General features: G+C 54.1%; 1 protein-coding gene across 6 annotated transcripts in view; it reads left to right on the top strand.

Annotated features, from left to right (window-relative positions):
- ARSG (arylsulfatase G) overlaps nucleotides 1-16,314 on the top strand; it is a 72,283-nt gene that overhangs the window by 18,135 nt on the left and 37,834 nt on the right. For 3 of the 6 annotated variants that reach the window (XM_060133850.1, XM_060133851.1, XM_060133848.1), the window contains 4 exons: nucleotides 5,480-5,667; nucleotides 7,770-7,817; nucleotides 8,871-8,982; nucleotides 11,860-11,997. In XM_060133850.1, the coding sequence (XP_059989833.1) occupies nucleotides 5,480-5,667; nucleotides 7,770-7,817; nucleotides 8,871-8,982; nucleotides 11,860-11,997 (486 nt within the window). Of the gene's footprint in view, nucleotides 1-5,479; nucleotides 5,668-6,994; nucleotides 7,396-7,769; nucleotides 7,818-7,951; nucleotides 8,134-8,870; nucleotides 8,983-11,859; nucleotides 11,998-16,314 lie in introns of those variants that run through there. The other 3 variants (XM_060133854.1, XM_060133849.1, XM_060133852.1) reach the window with 3 other exon arrangements.

Genomic DNA, 16,314 nt, shown 5'->3' with positions numbered 1-16,314 from the left:
GTGATGCCAGGTTGACCGGAGCGGGTGGACGCGGGCTCTCGCAGGGAGGATGCACGTTGGGGCCGGGGTGACCTGTGATGTATGGATTTGCGGAGCAAATAGGATGCCCGAGTGGTCCCGACAGGAGCCAAGTGCCACCGCCCCTAGGATCCCGTCCGTTTATGCCTTGCACACTGCTCCCCTCTCACACCTGAAATGCGCTCTTTCTCCCCATTTAGCTATGATAACCGTCACGCAGACTACGATGAATTAAAAAATCTACTCTGACCCCGGAGCGCTGCTAAAGGGCTTGACGCATATCGTGCCATCAGATCCCTCAGATGACCTGGTGAGGCTGCTACGGTTGTGCCCACTTTGCAGATGAGGATACTGAGACCTGGCTGGAGTTACCTGTCTTGTCTCACACTGGAGGGAGCCGGGGCCGGTGATGAACCCACACCTGTTTGCCCGCACTTCTATCCCTCCTGCCGCTCCACCACCCATACCTCACTCACTGTGTCTCTCTGGCCGGGCTCATCTTATTTTGTCTGGTTACCCACATAGGTCTTGACCCTCTGCTGAAGTGTAAGCCTCTGACGGAGAGGGCTGTGGTCCCCTCCCTGCCGTCCTTCCGCCAGGTATGGCTGGTGGAACTAAGACCAGCAGCTCAGAGTGAAGGGTTTGGGCTGAGCGGTGATGCGCGTCTGTACCTGTCGAGAGGCACAGATGGGTGAGGGCAGGAGTGAATGTCCACTGGGAGCGTCTCAAAGTCTGGTTCCCGCAGGGAACCCGGCCGAGGAAGCCCCAGTCCCCCCAGATGGGAAGAGCCATCTCGCTGGTGGAGTGCAGGACTCCAGCTGCCCAAATCAGAGAACCCTCCTTCCTGGGGTCGGGAACCAGCCCCCCGGGGCGGGGGCGGCGGTGGCAGCGGGCAGACACACCCAGGCTCTCGGGGACCCCGTTCTAGAGGGGCAGCCGGGCAGCAAGCAGGGAGACCAGTCCGTGAGCAAGGTGAGGTCCGAGTGGATAAAGGCTCAAGACAGGATAGAACAGTGATGCAGTGGAGAGTGGTCAGGTCAGGAAAGCCCTCCCTGAGTAGGTGAAATGAGAGCTGAGACCCGGATGAAAAGAAGGGGCCCGTCACGCGGAGACCAGAACACAGCCTTCCAGACGGAGGGGACATGAGAAGGGCCTGAGGCAGGGGCAAGCTCGGGGTGATCTCGGTAGAGCCGCTCTGGGTGGTGTGGCTGCTGGGGGGAACCGGGGTGGGAATAGGGATGACGACGCCTGGGTCCAGATCCCCTGGGCGTGGGGTTCCACGCTGTCAGGATCCTTGCACCCCGTTCCAAGGAGCTCCACCCAGGCTGCTGGTGGTTGGAGGTGGCCAGCGTGGGACTCCAACAAGGATGCCTGGCGCCGCACCTGCAGGGCTCCCTCCGTTCTCTGCTCTAACGGGATTACTTCCCTGGGACTGTGCAGGGCATGGATGCCCAGGAACCTCCAGTTGCCCGGGGTCCCGCCTGGCTGCCCCTGGGGCTGGGAGGAGCTGGATCTCAGAAAACCTACTAGCTATCAGTGTTTGGCTGTATCTGTGTGCTCCAGCTCGCCGCTTGAGAAGCTCACGACCGTGACTTTGGGTTTACCTAAATTGCAGTGAGGACTTATTTGTGGGTTTCCAGCCAGGAATAATGTTAGCTGATAAACAGTTTTCAAGATCACTTTGGCCGCCCCATGGAAAACTGGGAGAGGAGGAACTGGGGGCAGCAAATGTAAATGGGGGGCAGGGCTGCCGCGTTCAGCTGGGCGGGTTGAGTGCTGTTCAGCTCCGCACCGTGGTGTGGATGGTGGGTTAATGCTCTGCGGCCGCCATCTTGAAATGCTTGGTAGGTTCTGAGTAAAAGGGCCTTTGCTCCGGGCCCTGCCGATCGTGCAGCTGCTCCCACTGCTGTGGGTAAGGAGGTGACCCATACGGAGCTACACCTGCAGAGCAGAATGAGTCCAGTGACAGTGGGTGCTCGCGGCTTAGAGAAGTGCCCGGATTCTAGAAGCCTGAGCATTAGCTGTGAGAGTAATGAAAGCCGCCGAGTGTGTGGTACCGTAGTAGTAATCTAGTCGTAGTAAGAGTCATTGTCATTATCTTAATTAACTTACTTTTGGCTGCGTTGGGTCTTTGTTGCTGCACGCTGGCCTTCTCTAGTCGCGGCGAGCGGGGACCACTCTTCACTGCAGTGCACAGGCTTCTCATTGAGGTGGCTTCTATTGCTGTGGAGCACGGGCTCTACGGCGCGTGGGCTTCAGTAGTTGTGGCGCACGGGCTTAGTTGCCCGGCGGCGCATAGGATCTTCCCGGACCAGGGCTCGAACCTGTGTCCCCTGCATTAGCAGGCGGATTCTTAACCACTGCGCCACCAGGGAAGTCCCAGTAGTCGTCATTTTAAGGAACATTTAGGAGTGTGATCTAGGAGGATGTTTGTGCTTTAATCTTGGGAGGAAAAGAACAGAAGAGGCTGGGTACAAATGAACGTTTTCTTGGGAGAAAAGTACGCACATTGAAGTGGAGCTCAGTTTGGGATTCCAAGGGCAGCGGTTGCCAGCCGCATGCAACGTCCAGGATCCTGGATTTTGCCCCAGGAATCGAACTCCCTGAGGCCGCAGTATGTGGGCAGCTGGGGTGCTGTGAGAGAAGCCGGTGCCTGGGAAATTACCCAGGGGACCAGCAACCGATGGACAGAAGGGAGGCTGCACGTGCTACTTCCAGCCCCAGGGGACGGAGGGACAGGAAGGAAGTGCTGGCAGGGGTGTGAAGCCAGAGTCGGGGGCCCTGGAGCTCCCCGAGGCTGGAGGGAGGCCTCGCCCAGCACCTGCGGACCCAGCATGAGCGTTGGAGCACCTCGCTCCCCTGCCCTCATTCTGTCAGATGGAGGCATCGCACGTCTGCTTGAAGAGCACGGCTTCAGGGCTGGGCCGGCGCTTTCAGATGGGCATTGCTGGGACCTCTCGGTGCGTGTCACCGCTCTGTGAATTCACCCATCCTCAGGGACTGAGGCCCAGGCCTCTTTAGCAGAGACTCACCGTGTTGTACAAAAGCAAAGAGTATGGTGGCATCACCCTCTCCACATGCGCTGGGTGGTGCCCACCTCGTGCGGGGCTGAGGACTGAATGGTCGGGAGAGGATGGTCCGGTGGGAGACAGATGCTGCTCTGGTGGCGAACTGCTGAGTAACAAACCATCCCCGAAGTCAGCAGCTCAAAACAACAACCATTTCATCACGTCTCATGATGCCGAGGGTCAGGAATTCAGGCATCTCTCGGTTGGGTGATTCTTTACCTTGTTGTGTTGACCAAGGCGGCTCTGGTGAAATTCAGCAGGCAGATGGCTGCGCTGGGAGGTCCAGGGTGGCCTCACGCACACCTGTGACATTTAGACGCAGTGGCCTCCGCTGGGGTCATTGGCCGGAGCACCTACAGATGGCCTGTCCAGCTGGGCCGTGTTGGGGGAGTCGATTTCTCACCCAGCGGCTCACAGAGTGTTTTCAGGGAGGAGGTGGAAGCTACCAGTCTCGTGAGGGCTGAGCCCAGAAACTGGTGCAGTGTCCCCTTCACATCCTCTGGGGCTCAAAGCACTCACAGCGTCAAGGGCGGGGGGACCTCAGGCCCCGCCTGTCACGGGGAGGCCTATCCACGGATTCGTGGCCATCTGGAAGCTGCCCCAAAAGGGAAAACAAAGAATTAGAGTTCAGTGTTGTAAAGGAGATGCCAAAGGCTATATGATCACGTAGAGAAGAGGGGGCCTTGACTCCACGTGGGGTGGGGAGGTGCAGATTGGGGGGTTGGGGGAGAGGCAGGGAGAGGCAGGGAGGGTGACCTGGGGGGGTAACATCTGAGTCTTTGAGCGGGGTCTTGAAGACGACTGGGACTGGTCAGTCAAGATAAGGTGGGACACTAGGGGAAGGGTTTGGGGAGTGGGGGAAGAGCATGGGCAAAGGCACAGCGGACAGGGTAAGTGGGGGCTTGGGAGGATGTGAGGAAGCAGCTCAGGGCAGGAGCGGGGCAGCGGCTGAGCTCCGAGAAGCAGGCAGAGAGAGATTGTGTTTTCCAGTAAGAGACTGGTGTGATCCGACTCCCACTGTGGAAGGACATTTGCATCAGTGTGGAGGATGGTTTCGGAGGTGGGGAAGAATGGGTGAAGGTGGTGACGACTTCTGGGTGTAAGTCATGAGACGTAATGCACAGCATGGGGACGAGCGTCACCAATGCTGTCTTGTGTATTTGAAAGTCGCTGAGAGAGGAGATCTTAAAAGTTCTCATCACAGGAAAAAAGTTTGTGACTGTGGGAGGTGACAGATGTTAACTAAACTTTACTGTGATGATCATTTCATAATATGCACTTATATCAAATTATGATGTTGTACCCCTGAAACTAGTACAAGGTTATGTGTCAATTATATCTCACTAAAACCAGAAGGAAAAGAATAGAAACATTCTCCCACATGGCCGTAATCCTGAAAATGAGCGATAATCCCCTAATATCATTTTATATCCAGTTCATATTAAATCTCCCTCCCTAATTAGCCCTCAGGTGTGTTGCCAGCTCTTCTGAACTGGGATCCAGTAAGATTCATGTATTGCACTTGGTTCTATCTCTTTAGTCTTTCCTTATGCACAGTATCGCCCCGTCCGTCCCGTCGTTCCCTCAGATGTTGACTGTTTGAAGAGATGGGACTGGTTGTCTTATCGAACGTCTAGAGGATGGTTTGGTAAAGTCTCTTCTTGTGGGGTCATTTAATTTGGTCTTGCATTAGCTTTTTTTTTTCCCTGTAATGTGGAAATTAGGTCCAGGGGTCTGACTAGATTCAGGTTAAACGTTTTCAGTAAGAATCCTTGGCGTTATGAATTCATATTGCATCCCCTCAGGAGACACATGAAGTCAGGTTGCCCCTTCGTTAGTGACATTCAATTTACTCACGTTCCTTGAGGGGAAGAAAATGGCTAGACTTCTCGGTTTCTCCATAGTGTCTGAAAAAGGGCTGGGCTTACAGTAAGGAGTAATAGATAGTCAGCTCTTGTGTCAGCAGTGGTGATGTTCTATAACGTCCCTGTGAACACTGAATCTGTGAGAGCCCAAACAAGAAGGTCACCTTGTACAACCTCAGCTGGAAATGTGCAGATTTTCACAGGTCTGCGTATATCCGTGAACTATCCCTTCAGAGCCACGAGTGTTCATTTCTGGGGTTACAGATGCATTAAGTGAGTAGGTGAATATAAAATGTGGAATCTGCAAATAAAGGGGATCCGTTCAATATGTGGGATTAAATCCCTTCGAATGAGCTGTGTGACCCTGGGTTAGTCACATAACGCGTCTCTCGGCTTCATTTTCTTTACCTGTCCCACGGCTGGCGGGTCCTGGAGCGTTTTCCCAGCGCTGGGACCCCAGGGATTGAATCCCTCTTGGCCCGGCTTTCTGTGGCCAGGCCGACCCCCATCGCTCTCCTCTCCGCGCAGGTTTGTGGACTTCCACGCGGCTGCGTCCACCTGCTCGCCCTCCCGGGCCGCCCTGCTCACCGGCCGGCTTGGCCTCCGCAATGGAGTCCCTCACAACTTTGCGGTCACCTCTGTGGGGGGCCTTCCACTCAACGAGACCACCTTGGCCGAAGTGCTGCAGCGGGCTGGCTACGTCACCGGGCTGATTGGTAACGTGGCCTCCACCGCCCAGACCCCCGTCCCCCCTGCATTTTCTGTGCTGACTGCTTTGTGTCTGCAGAGCTGCCGCCGCTCCTGCTCGTGTCCGCTTTTCTGCTCATTTCTTGCTGTAGAAGTTGGGGATGCTTTCAGCTCTAAGTGACTGAAACGACCTGCCAGGGGACTAAACCATGGATGGAACTAGTTTCCCCGGTGCCCCCTACAGAGGCCAAGACAACCCAGCGTCCCGACGGCATCCTCAGGCTGCCTGTGCTTAGGATCCTGGCTCTCCAAGAGCTGGGGCCGGCGGGGTTCCCGCCTCCCTCCACCACGTGAAGGGGCAACGAGGGTCCCTGTGGGGATGTCCTCGGGGCCCCGGGCTCCCCGTTAACCTGCAGGAAGCTGGCATTCCTGGTGTGTCGGCCTGGCTCCTCCCCTGGGTCAAGGAGCCTGACATAACTTTGCAGAAGATCAGACTGCAGTGTGGCCTTCATTGTCCTGGGAGGACGAGACCATTAAGGTCCCAACCGGCTCTCCTTTTCACCCCTTTCTCTCCATACCCGGAGGTACGAACTATTCTGAGGCTCTCACTATGGGCTGAGCGTCCTCACCCGCCCTGTCCCTGCATCCGTGTAAGACTCCCAGCCCGGGGGGCGGAAGGGCTTTGGTCCCCGGGCTCTCTGGCCCTAACACTTCATGCCGCATCAGGGGCACTGGATTCTTCTCGAGCTGGGTTCGATCTCGCTTGCCCCTCCTTCTTCAGGCCTTTAAATCCCAAGAAGGCAACTGATTACAGGTCGACTGTTCACCTCTCATGACACCTTTTGCTTTTCTGGGAGAGGGTACTGAAGCGTAGCTCCTTGTTGAGATCGTGAACTTCCTAGCAGCGCGCTTACAGGGCAAGTGAGAAGCCTGCTGAGGGAACACCGAGTCCACTGACACCACTCACTGTTTGCTTCTCATCTTGCTCTGTGCTAATGTGTTTGTCCCCAGCTGCACATGTTATCACTCGGCCCTACTTTTCTCCCCCTCCTATTATTTTCTATGTCCTGGTGATATAATTTTACACGCTTATTATAATCTTAGAAGCAATTTTAAAATTGTACTATAATTTTATATTTCCACGTCATGCTGAATCTAAGCATTCCACTTAGCTTAACCCACTTGCCTCAACTTTTTATGACATTCGTTTTCAAACCTACAGACCAGTTGCAAGAAGGGACTCCTAGACCTCCATATACCCTTCACCTCGATTCACCGTTGCTCGTTTTGGCCACAGGCGTGTGTCTTGAAAAGATGGTTTGGAAGCACTGTACTGAGGCCACGTGAGATAACTTACTGAGTCAGACTCCTGTGGTTGCCTGTTTCTTTCCGTCCTTGGCGTTGTTTCACGCTGCCGCCGTACTGGTCTTTGCCCCGCGTTTTGGATTCTTCCCCTCGCCTCGTGGGTGACTTCCCTGTGGGATCTTTACCCGGAGAGCAGAGAATGAGCAGGTCAGAGGGTCCCAGCCTCGCCTCATGCCCCCCAGTGAACGCGTTTACAGCGCCAGGAGCAGCCCTGCGGCAGAGCTTCCTCCTTGCTGGCCTGGCTCGGGCGGCGCAGGGAGGCGGCGCCCCGCTCAGCTTCTGCAGAGGATGATGATGAAAGCAGGCGGGAGCGGCATCTCTGGGACTGTCTGGGCCGTGCACTTGCTCCTTGGGTCCTTTGCAGGGCCCCAGGCAGGAGGGCCGAGCGGAAGGTGTGGTGAGCCCTGGCGGGGTGTGGGGGGGGGGCGTTGCCGTGGGCGCTGCACCCTCTTTGGGGGGCAGGAGCTCAGCCTGCTAACTTCTCTGGGCTCCCGGTAATGGCTCGTCTTCCCCCACCCCCCACCCCCCGCACGCTTTCCTGCCTGGGTCATGAGTCATCCTTGCTTGCTTTCTGTCTCCCTGGGGACTCCCTCTCGGTCCCAGAGAACGAGGCTTGGCTGTCACACAGCACGTGAGCCTCTCTTTGCTTGTGCTCAGGAAAGGGCAAAGCTGGTGGAGACCTGAGTGTGTGATCAGCTCCACCAAGGGGCTAGGAGCCCCCATGGGGATTCCTCTCAAAGTGTCTCTCTCTCTCGTTTTCTTCCAGGCAAGTGGCATCTTGGACACCATGGCTCTTATCACCCCAACTTCCGTGGTAAGAATTCTTTGGAGGATTGGTTACCTGGGAAACAGAAAATAAAGGTCTCTGTGTAAAAGGACTCTATAAATGTTTCAGCCATCCTGCCCCTGAGGGGCCTCTCTCCTGAGTCAGGACACCTTCGTTCACAGGCTCACCTGGGTGGGTTTGAGGTGCCTCTGTTTGCACATCCCTCTTGCCCGGCACCTTTCCCGGCCCCCCTCTTTGGTGCCTGTCTACCCTTCGGGCTACCCCGTCGTGAGGCCATCAGTGTTCTCCTCGACCCAGTCCTTCACGTGTCCGGGAACACTTGGCCCCCGTGAGGCCCCGCGTGGTAAGAAGTAAAGATCGTTTGATGGGTTCACTGAAGCAGGGGCTCGGCGGGGAGTAGGGAATTCTGTGGGAAACTTCACACGGAAGCTTGTGCTGGAGAAGAGCTGGGATATGGGAGGGTCTCAGAAAAAAGTCAACACAGGGTTTTCAGGTCTCAGTTTGACCCTCACATCCTCCCTCCAATACCCCTCCACCCTCTCAAGTCCAATCCTGCCAGCCCTCTGCGTCCAGCTGAAATGGCAACTCTTCTGAGAAGCATTTTGAGATTCCTGTCTCAACCACATCCCACCCGCAGCATCCAGGGGTAACTTCACCCTCTGATCCCTCTTGTGGGCTTGCTGACAATCCATCTCTTAGAGCTGAATCTCTGCTTCTTATCCTCCCGCTCTTGAGGGCAGAGTATACTCTTTTACCCCCCAGAGTGTCACGCAGGTAGTAGATTTTCACCAGATATTTCCCAGCGGTGTCCATCATCGCACTGGGAACGGGAGGTGTTCAAGACGTTCTCCCCACTTCCTTCCACGCAGGGTTAATGCTAATCACAAGAAGTTTTGCGAATCTAGTCTTGCAGCCAGAACCCAGCAAAGTGTTTTCTTTGCACACTACGAAGGGCTATTAATCAAATCCTCTTTTAATTACATACGCCATAACACTGCAGAATTAAATCATGGAAAATTAAATTTCTGTCCTGGGTGTAAGAATGCAGGCTCATAGCCTAACCCGTTCCTTCTCTTCCAGGGTTTGATTACTACTTTGGAATCCCGTACAGCCATGACATGGGCTGCACTGATACCCCCGGCTACAACCACCCCCCTTGCCCGGCATGTCCACGGGGCGGTAGACCGTCAAGGTAATCCTAGCCAAGGCATCGGCTCTGGGCTCCAGAGCCAGGTGAAGTCCTGGGGGTGTGGTCCATCAGAAGGAAATGAGAGAGGCCCACGGGGAACAGTTACAATAGCAAAACGGGATCAAGTACCTGGCACTTCTCTGGTGGCGCAGTGGTTAAGAATCCGCCTGCCAATGCAGGGGACACGGGTTCGAGCCCTGGTCCGGAAAGATCCCACATGCCGTGGAGCAACTAAGCCCATGGGCCACAACTACTGAAGCCCCTGTGCTCTAGGGCCCTCGTGTCACATCTACTGAGCCCGCATGCCGCAACTACTGAAGCCTGTGCACCTAGAGCCCGTGCTCCACAACAAGAGAAGCCACCGCAATGAGAAGCCCACGCACCACAGCAAAGACTAGCCCCCGCTCGCCGCAACTAGAGAAAGCCCGTGCGCAGCAACGAAGACCCAAATGCAGCCAAAAAAAAAAAAAAGATCGAGTACCTTTAGTGCAAAACATTTAAGTGCATTATTTGCATGGAGTGCAAGAACACTTTTCATGAAGATGAGGTGAACAACATTTTTTTAATTGGCATTTTCCGGGTTCCTTGGACTGTTTAGCTCAGCTGGGGAGAGGCTGGTGCGACCCAGGGTCTCACGCAGGTGGCCTCCCTCCTCTGCCTGCTGGCTTTGCTCCTGGACCACTCACCTGGCCCTGACACTGGACATAAGGAGGGAGCTAGACTGAGAAAAAGTCCGCCGGGCTCCCTGTAAGCCGTACCCCCGCGCTGAAATAAGCCAGCGTTTCGACATCGGAATGCCGTGCAGGGACTCAACAGGATGTTTGAAAAACGTATTCGGTGAAGTGGGAAAACGCTCACGATAGGATAGTAAGTGAAAAAGCGGGAAACAAATCATCAACACTGTGACCTGAGCTGCCTCTGTATTTATGCCTCTAATAGCCCTAAAGGAAATACGCCAAAATGGTAACCATGGTTCATTCACTCTGGTTGTGGCATTAAGGAGTTTTCAGTTTTTTCCTCTCTCTCGTATTTTCCAAATGTTCTGTAATGAGCACGCAGTACGTTTATTATCAGAAAAAGGTAATAAACCTTATTCAGGTAATAAAGCAGCCCAGACCAGGTGCTCTGCTGTTCGGACGGTGTACTGGGATCGTTTATAACGCTGCAGGTGTCTGGGCCGCCCGGGGAAAGCGTGTCTCAGGGGGCTTAGTAATAATAGTTAGTATCATAATGGCCATTTGTTGAGAAATTGTTACATCCTCAGCACTCTGCATGCTTACACGTGACCCACTGGACCTCTGAGTGAGGCAAGCGTTTCTCCTGACTGTCCTGGGAAGGAAGCTTACCTGGTGGCCCAGGTCACAGTGGAGTCATGAGAGGGAAGGATGGAGAGTCCCGTCTGGGTCTCTGAGTCTAGAGCCCAGGTCTCCTCTCTCCTGACTACTCAGAGGGTGGTCGCTCGGCCAGCAGCGCAGGCATCCTCTGGACGCTTGCTAGAAATGCAGGTGTTCAGACCCCCCCCAGAGGTCTGCCTTTTCACGAGATGCCCAGGAGATGCAAGAGCCTGTTGGCAGTGGGAGGAGTGACGTCACCACGTGAGAACCTGCCACTGCTCTCTCATCACCGCCGGGCGCCTGGGGCTCACACCTGTGGCACCCCTGCCGTCTCGTGCGATGACCACAGCCTGGTCCCTTTTCCGTCTGTGTTAAATCAAATAGAAGAAAAGTGTTGGCTGAAGGAGGAAAAGGGGGAGAAGGTTAGGGACGATAGAGCAGCCACAAGATCATGCAAAGCTGGAAGACTGGACACGAAGATGAGGTTGGCGTTGTGACACCCGGGACCGTGCTCTTTTTCTCTTTTTAAAACATTGTGGTCCTTGGTGATTACTCCAGTCTGACCTTGCCTCTTAAGCTTCCGGCACAAGTCTATGTGCACATAGATGTGTGACGGGGGCTCTCCTTTCTTCCCAGATTCTTCCCTGCAGCAGGAGGACAGTTTCCCTACCCAAGAGGCCCCCCGTGACCACCCTTTTCTCTCCATTGTCCTCAGCTCCTCTTCCAGTTCTCTGTGTCCCCCAGGACAGAGGGCTTGAGTTTTGATTGCATTCCTAGTGTGCCGAGCAGTGTGAATGCTAACCGTTCCTTATCCCTGGAAGGGGCCCGGGCAGCCCCACACTTCCCACAAGGAAAGTCAAGCTCTGAGAGCTTAGGTAACTCACGCGAGATCACAGCCGGGGTCAGGATTCAGCTGCTCTGCTGGGTCATTCGTATGTCAGATTCATCTCCATCTGTAAGACCAAGGGCTGGGTTTGTTTTTTTCCAGGAGATACAATAGGTTTGACCCCCACTTTTTCCAATTGCTGAAGTTTCCCCAAATTCTCCAAACACGGTTTGAAATTCCAAAGTTTTTCCTAGCCATCTGTCCTCTCGTCAGACGTCTTGTCACACAAAGTCCTGATTGTTGACTTGGGAAAATACCAAGCGTTGTACCCCATGGACGCAAGTCATGACTTAAGGGGGCCGGAGGAAAAAACCAGGGCTACTGATTGTCTCTGGGACTCTGCTGTGTAATGTACTTTGTTTAACCTCAGTTTCTCTGCCAGCAAAATGGGTATAATCTTACCCCTAGCTCAAAAAAGTCGTGCGCTTTACAGAGGGGCCAGGCTTGTCCAAGGAGCATACACGTCTATTCAAGGGGAATAGAAGAAGGTGTTACATTGGTTTTGCACTTGGAGGAAATGGCAGACTGGAAGAATCACTTGAGGCCAGGCTGTTAAGTGTTCTGTATTTATGGGCATCACTGCATCAAAGCGTTTTGTTTGACTCGGTGACTACTTAGGTCGTGGGAATGAACGCCCCACCGTCTGTGATTTCCACCCAGGAACCCTGAGAAGGACTGTCACTCGGACCTGGCCCTTCCTCTCTATGAGAACCTCAGCATCGTGGAGCAGCCCGTGAACTTGAGCGGCCTCGCACAGAAGTATGCCGAGAAGGCCACCCAGTTCATCCAGCGGGCGAGGTGAGCCCCCCCGTGTCCCCTGGCCCCAGCACGGCTCAGACCGCGGCAGAGCTCCATTGCCTGATAAAGATGCGCGCGTGCATGTCTCCTGGAAATAAAGCTAGAAAACTGTCTGTCCTGGGGTCTCCAGGCCTCGGTTACAAGTGCCTCGGGTACGTTCCCAGGGTCCCTGCTCAGACCACACTCTCCCGTCATTGTCAGGTGTCCTCTCCTGCTAGCGTATCACCTCCCTGAGGGCAGGGTCCATCCACTGTCTTCTGGGCATTCAAGGTGTTTGTCGAGTTCATTCATTGACAGGCTATGTTCGTTTCCTATTGCTGCTGTTACAAACTGACCAACTTATTGGCTAAAACAATAGCAATTTATTCTCCTACAGATCTGGAGGCTGGACGTCTGAAATGCATCTTGTGGGGCTAAAATCAAGGTTATCAGAAGGGCTGTCTCCTTCTCGAGGCTCCAGGGAGGATCGTTTCTTGCCTCCTGCAGCTTCTGGTGGCTGCCGGCGTTCCTTGGCCGTGGCCGCATCATATTCCTTTTTTTTTTTTTTTGGCGGCACCACTGGGCTTGCGGGATCTTAGTTCCCCGACCAGGGATGGAACCCGGACCCTGGGCAGTGGAAGCATGGAGTCCCCACCACTGGGCCGCCAGGGAACTCCTGGCCACATCGTTTGAGTCTCCACTTCTGTGGTTCGCTTGCCTTGTCCTCTTCTGCAGTCATATCTCCCCCCGCCTCCTTCTTATAAGGACATTTGTGATTACGTTTAGGGTCTACTGGGAACGATCCAAGATAATCCCCCATCTCAAGATCCTCAACTTAATTGCATCTACAACGTCCGCTGTGGGGACACTCAGAGATTCCAGGGATTAGACCCTGAGTATCCTTGGGGGCCAGTATTCAGTATAACACACAGGGGTCCAGCATCTACAGGGCCCAGGTAACCTGAAGCGGGAAGCAGGCTGACGGTGAGGCAGTAGGGAGTGGTGGGGCCTGCGGTGAATTTCGAGCACCTGTCCCATCTAAGGCCGCCTGCTGCTGCTTTGTGGGAACGGGGGCCTGGCTTGTCAGGCCTTTCCATTTCTCAAGAAAGACAGGCCACCTGGCCCTTGGCGGATCTCCTGATCTCTAACTGTTAGCAACCACTAACTGAAAATAACAAAAAGCAGAAACCCCAGAGCCATACCACAGCGGGTCTCTAGCAAGCTGTCTCTGTGGGAGAGCTGCTCGCTTCCAGCCTCTGTCAGATCAGAGATCAGCACAGAGAGTAGATTGTGCGCGACCACAGTCAGCTACTACTACTGACCTTGGGGTGCATGTACATAGGTGGCGGGGTGCAAGCCCAGACACACACATGTGCACACACACGGTCACCCCACCCGCTGCCTCTCTCATGTGCACTGGTGCATCTTTCTCCTAAGACTGCAAACTCTCTCTCTCTCTCTCTCTCTCTTTTTTAGGCCGCGCCATGCGGCACGCGGGGATCTTAGTTCCCCAACCAGGGATTGAACCCGTGTGTTGGGAGCGTGGAGTCTTAACCACTGGACTGCCAGGGAAGTCCCAAGACTGCAAACTCTTCAAGGGCCGGGGAACAATTTCCAACAGGTCCTTTGGTATTTTCCGCAGCCTTTGCCTAAGTGGGCAGGAAAACGTGTGCTGCACACCCGTCTACTTGCCCAGAATTAAGAATAGACTCCACCTTGGGATAACTGATCTCATCATTTCCTTGAATGTGCAAGAATTCCCCCAGCCCCTCGCTCCACCATGCTGGACTTTTCTAGACAGAAGGGCAGCTGGGAGGGTGGAGGTATAGCCATGGTGAGGAAGGTCTACCCCTGCTTTTGCAATGAAAGCACAGTGTTCTCAGGGGACGGTAGCGGGTGGCAGCCGGCTGGGGACTGATTAACTCTGAAGAGGACATGGTGCTGTTCATCTACCACTTGATTAACCAGTTGAAAGACTAACAAATCAGTGAACAAACTCTTTATCATAGGAAAGAGGGGAAGAGTTTGCTAATTTATTAATTAGTTATTAAGTGAAAAGTCACATGAATCCTGTTGGCTTTTTGCTTGACAGAAAATAACCCTCAGGCATGCTGATTTCTTTAGGATTGGACTTGCCAATTCATCCATGATTTTTGACGTGTCAGCAGAAAAGCCCCCAGATCTGTGCTGTTTTCTCCGCCATGACCCCTTACGCCACCTTGACTTGTTTGTCAAAACTACCGGGGGTCCCTGGAGTGTGGTTTCCTGCCCCTGCTCGGCAAGGGGGTCTTCTTTGAACGTTTTTCCTTGGGGCTTCACTTGATTTTAGACCCCTAACCTAGCAGTGATGCTGAAGGCTAATTCTTAAAAAAAAATTTTTTTTTTAATTGAAGTATAGTTGATTTACAATGTTGTGTTAATTTCTGCTGTACAGCACAGGGATTCAGTTATACACATATATACATTCTTTTTCATGTTCTTTTCCATTATGACTTATCCCAGGATATTGAATATAGTTCCCTGTGCTCTACAGTAGGACCTTGCTGTTTCTCCATCCTGTATATACTAGTTTGCATCTGCTAATCCCAAACTCCCACTCCATCCCTCCCCCACCTCCCCTCCCCCTTGGCAACCACAAGTCTGTTCTCTATGTCTGTGAGTCTGTTTCTGTTTCATAGACGGGTTCACTTGTACCATATTTTAGATTCCATATACAAGTGGTATCATGTGTTATTTGTCTTTCTCCTGAAAGCTAATTCCTGATTCGAGTTTTTTAAACAGCAGGCAAAGCTCTGAATTGGCAAAAAAAAAAAGAAAAAGAAAGGAGGTAGCGGATGGCCCGGGCGTCTGGGCTTCTAGGTCATGGAGCTGGCTGGTCCTCTGCTCCCCACAGGGTCTAGGACGGCGCATTGAACCTGAGTTGGGAATACAGGGCTTGATGGGCTGAGCGTATTGGGGTAGGTGTGAGGTGTAGTTGAGGATGTTTGAAATCAGAGTGTATGGTCCATATTCCATGGAATTGCACACTTAGAACTAGGTCCTAGAGAGGCACAGAGGACAAAGAAGCCCCAGCCTTCCTGGGCTGGAGCCTGGGACCCACATCAAGGGCTTGATTCCTTCTTCTCCTTGACTCAACCCCTCCGCCTGCATCGTTCTCCCCCTGCTGGTCTAAGCCTCCTTCCCCTTCTCATCTCCGTCCTCACCCGGCTCCCACCTAAAGCGCACCACCTGCCACCCACATCAGGGCTCCGGGTTCAGCCTGAAGATCATTCTGTCCTCCTGACCCCTCCTCTCTTCTTTCTCCTGTTTGGGTGTTCCGATGAATAACGGGTGAGGACGTGAGTGATTGCACGCACCGCTGGGCAGTGGGACGGCCGTCCTCCTCCTGCAGCCTCTCCCTCTGCTGTTCTGTCCGCCTTGAAGGGCGACCATGCACTGTCCCCCTGGAGCCCCCCCCGTCCTTCGGGCCACACTGTCTCAGAGATGTCTCCCCTCTCCGCCTCCCCCCCGCCCAGCTTGGGTCCCCTGTTATGCTCTTCCACAGCACCCTGTATTTCTCCTCCATCATCCCTACTACTATACATTTGTAATAATGATCTGATTCATTTCTTTTTTCTTTTTTTGCGGTACGTGGGCCTCCCACTGTTGTGGCCTCTCCCGTTGCGGAGCACAGGCTCCGGACGCGCAGGCTCAGCGGCCATGGCTCACGGGCCCAGCCGCTCCGCGGCACGTGGGATCTTCCCGGACCGGGGCACGAACCCGCGTCCCCTGCATCGGCAGGCGGACTCCCAACCACTGCGCCACCAGGGAAGCCCTGATTCATTTCTTAGTTGCATCTTTCCCTCTGCTGTTTCCAATTGGATGTGAAGCTCCAAGAAGGTGGAAGTCCTGCTTCTGTGTTTGTAGCTGTCTCCGCAGTGCCTGGGGCTTGGTTAGCGCTTAATAAGCATTCACTGAATGAGTGAATAAAGAGTGAGTTGCTTGATCTGGCCCCAAGCGTGTACCAGTGTTGTGCTGGGAATACACACGTGGCTTAGGTCTGTTTCGGCGTTCGAGCGCCTCCCAGGCTAGTGGGGAAACAGATAATGTTCAAAAGCCGGCTTTCGCATAGGCTGCGTTGTCAATCCTGATCAGTTCTCTAAGGGAGGGGAAGAAGGGGCCAGGGAGGAGGAAGCCACCTGTGAGCTGGGAGCAGAGAGGGACCTTGATGGCTTTGGAGTGGGATCTCAGTGGATTAATGGATTACGTGTTTGCAGGCAAGAGACCAGGCAGGGTGCTGCCAGGAGAGGAGTGGACAGGCGCAGGAGGACGTGAGGTGGCCCCGGCGTGGGAAGGACG

Source organism: Lagenorhynchus albirostris, chromosome 20 (genome assembly GCF_949774975.1).
Source record: "Lagenorhynchus albirostris chromosome 20, mLagAlb1.1, whole genome shotgun sequence".
In the NCBI taxonomy this organism is placed as follows: Eukaryota; Metazoa; Chordata; class Mammalia; order Artiodactyla; family Delphinidae; genus Lagenorhynchus; species Lagenorhynchus albirostris.
The sequence above is the reverse complement of the archived record's forward strand: the minus strand, read 5'-3'. Positions and strand labels throughout refer to the sequence as shown.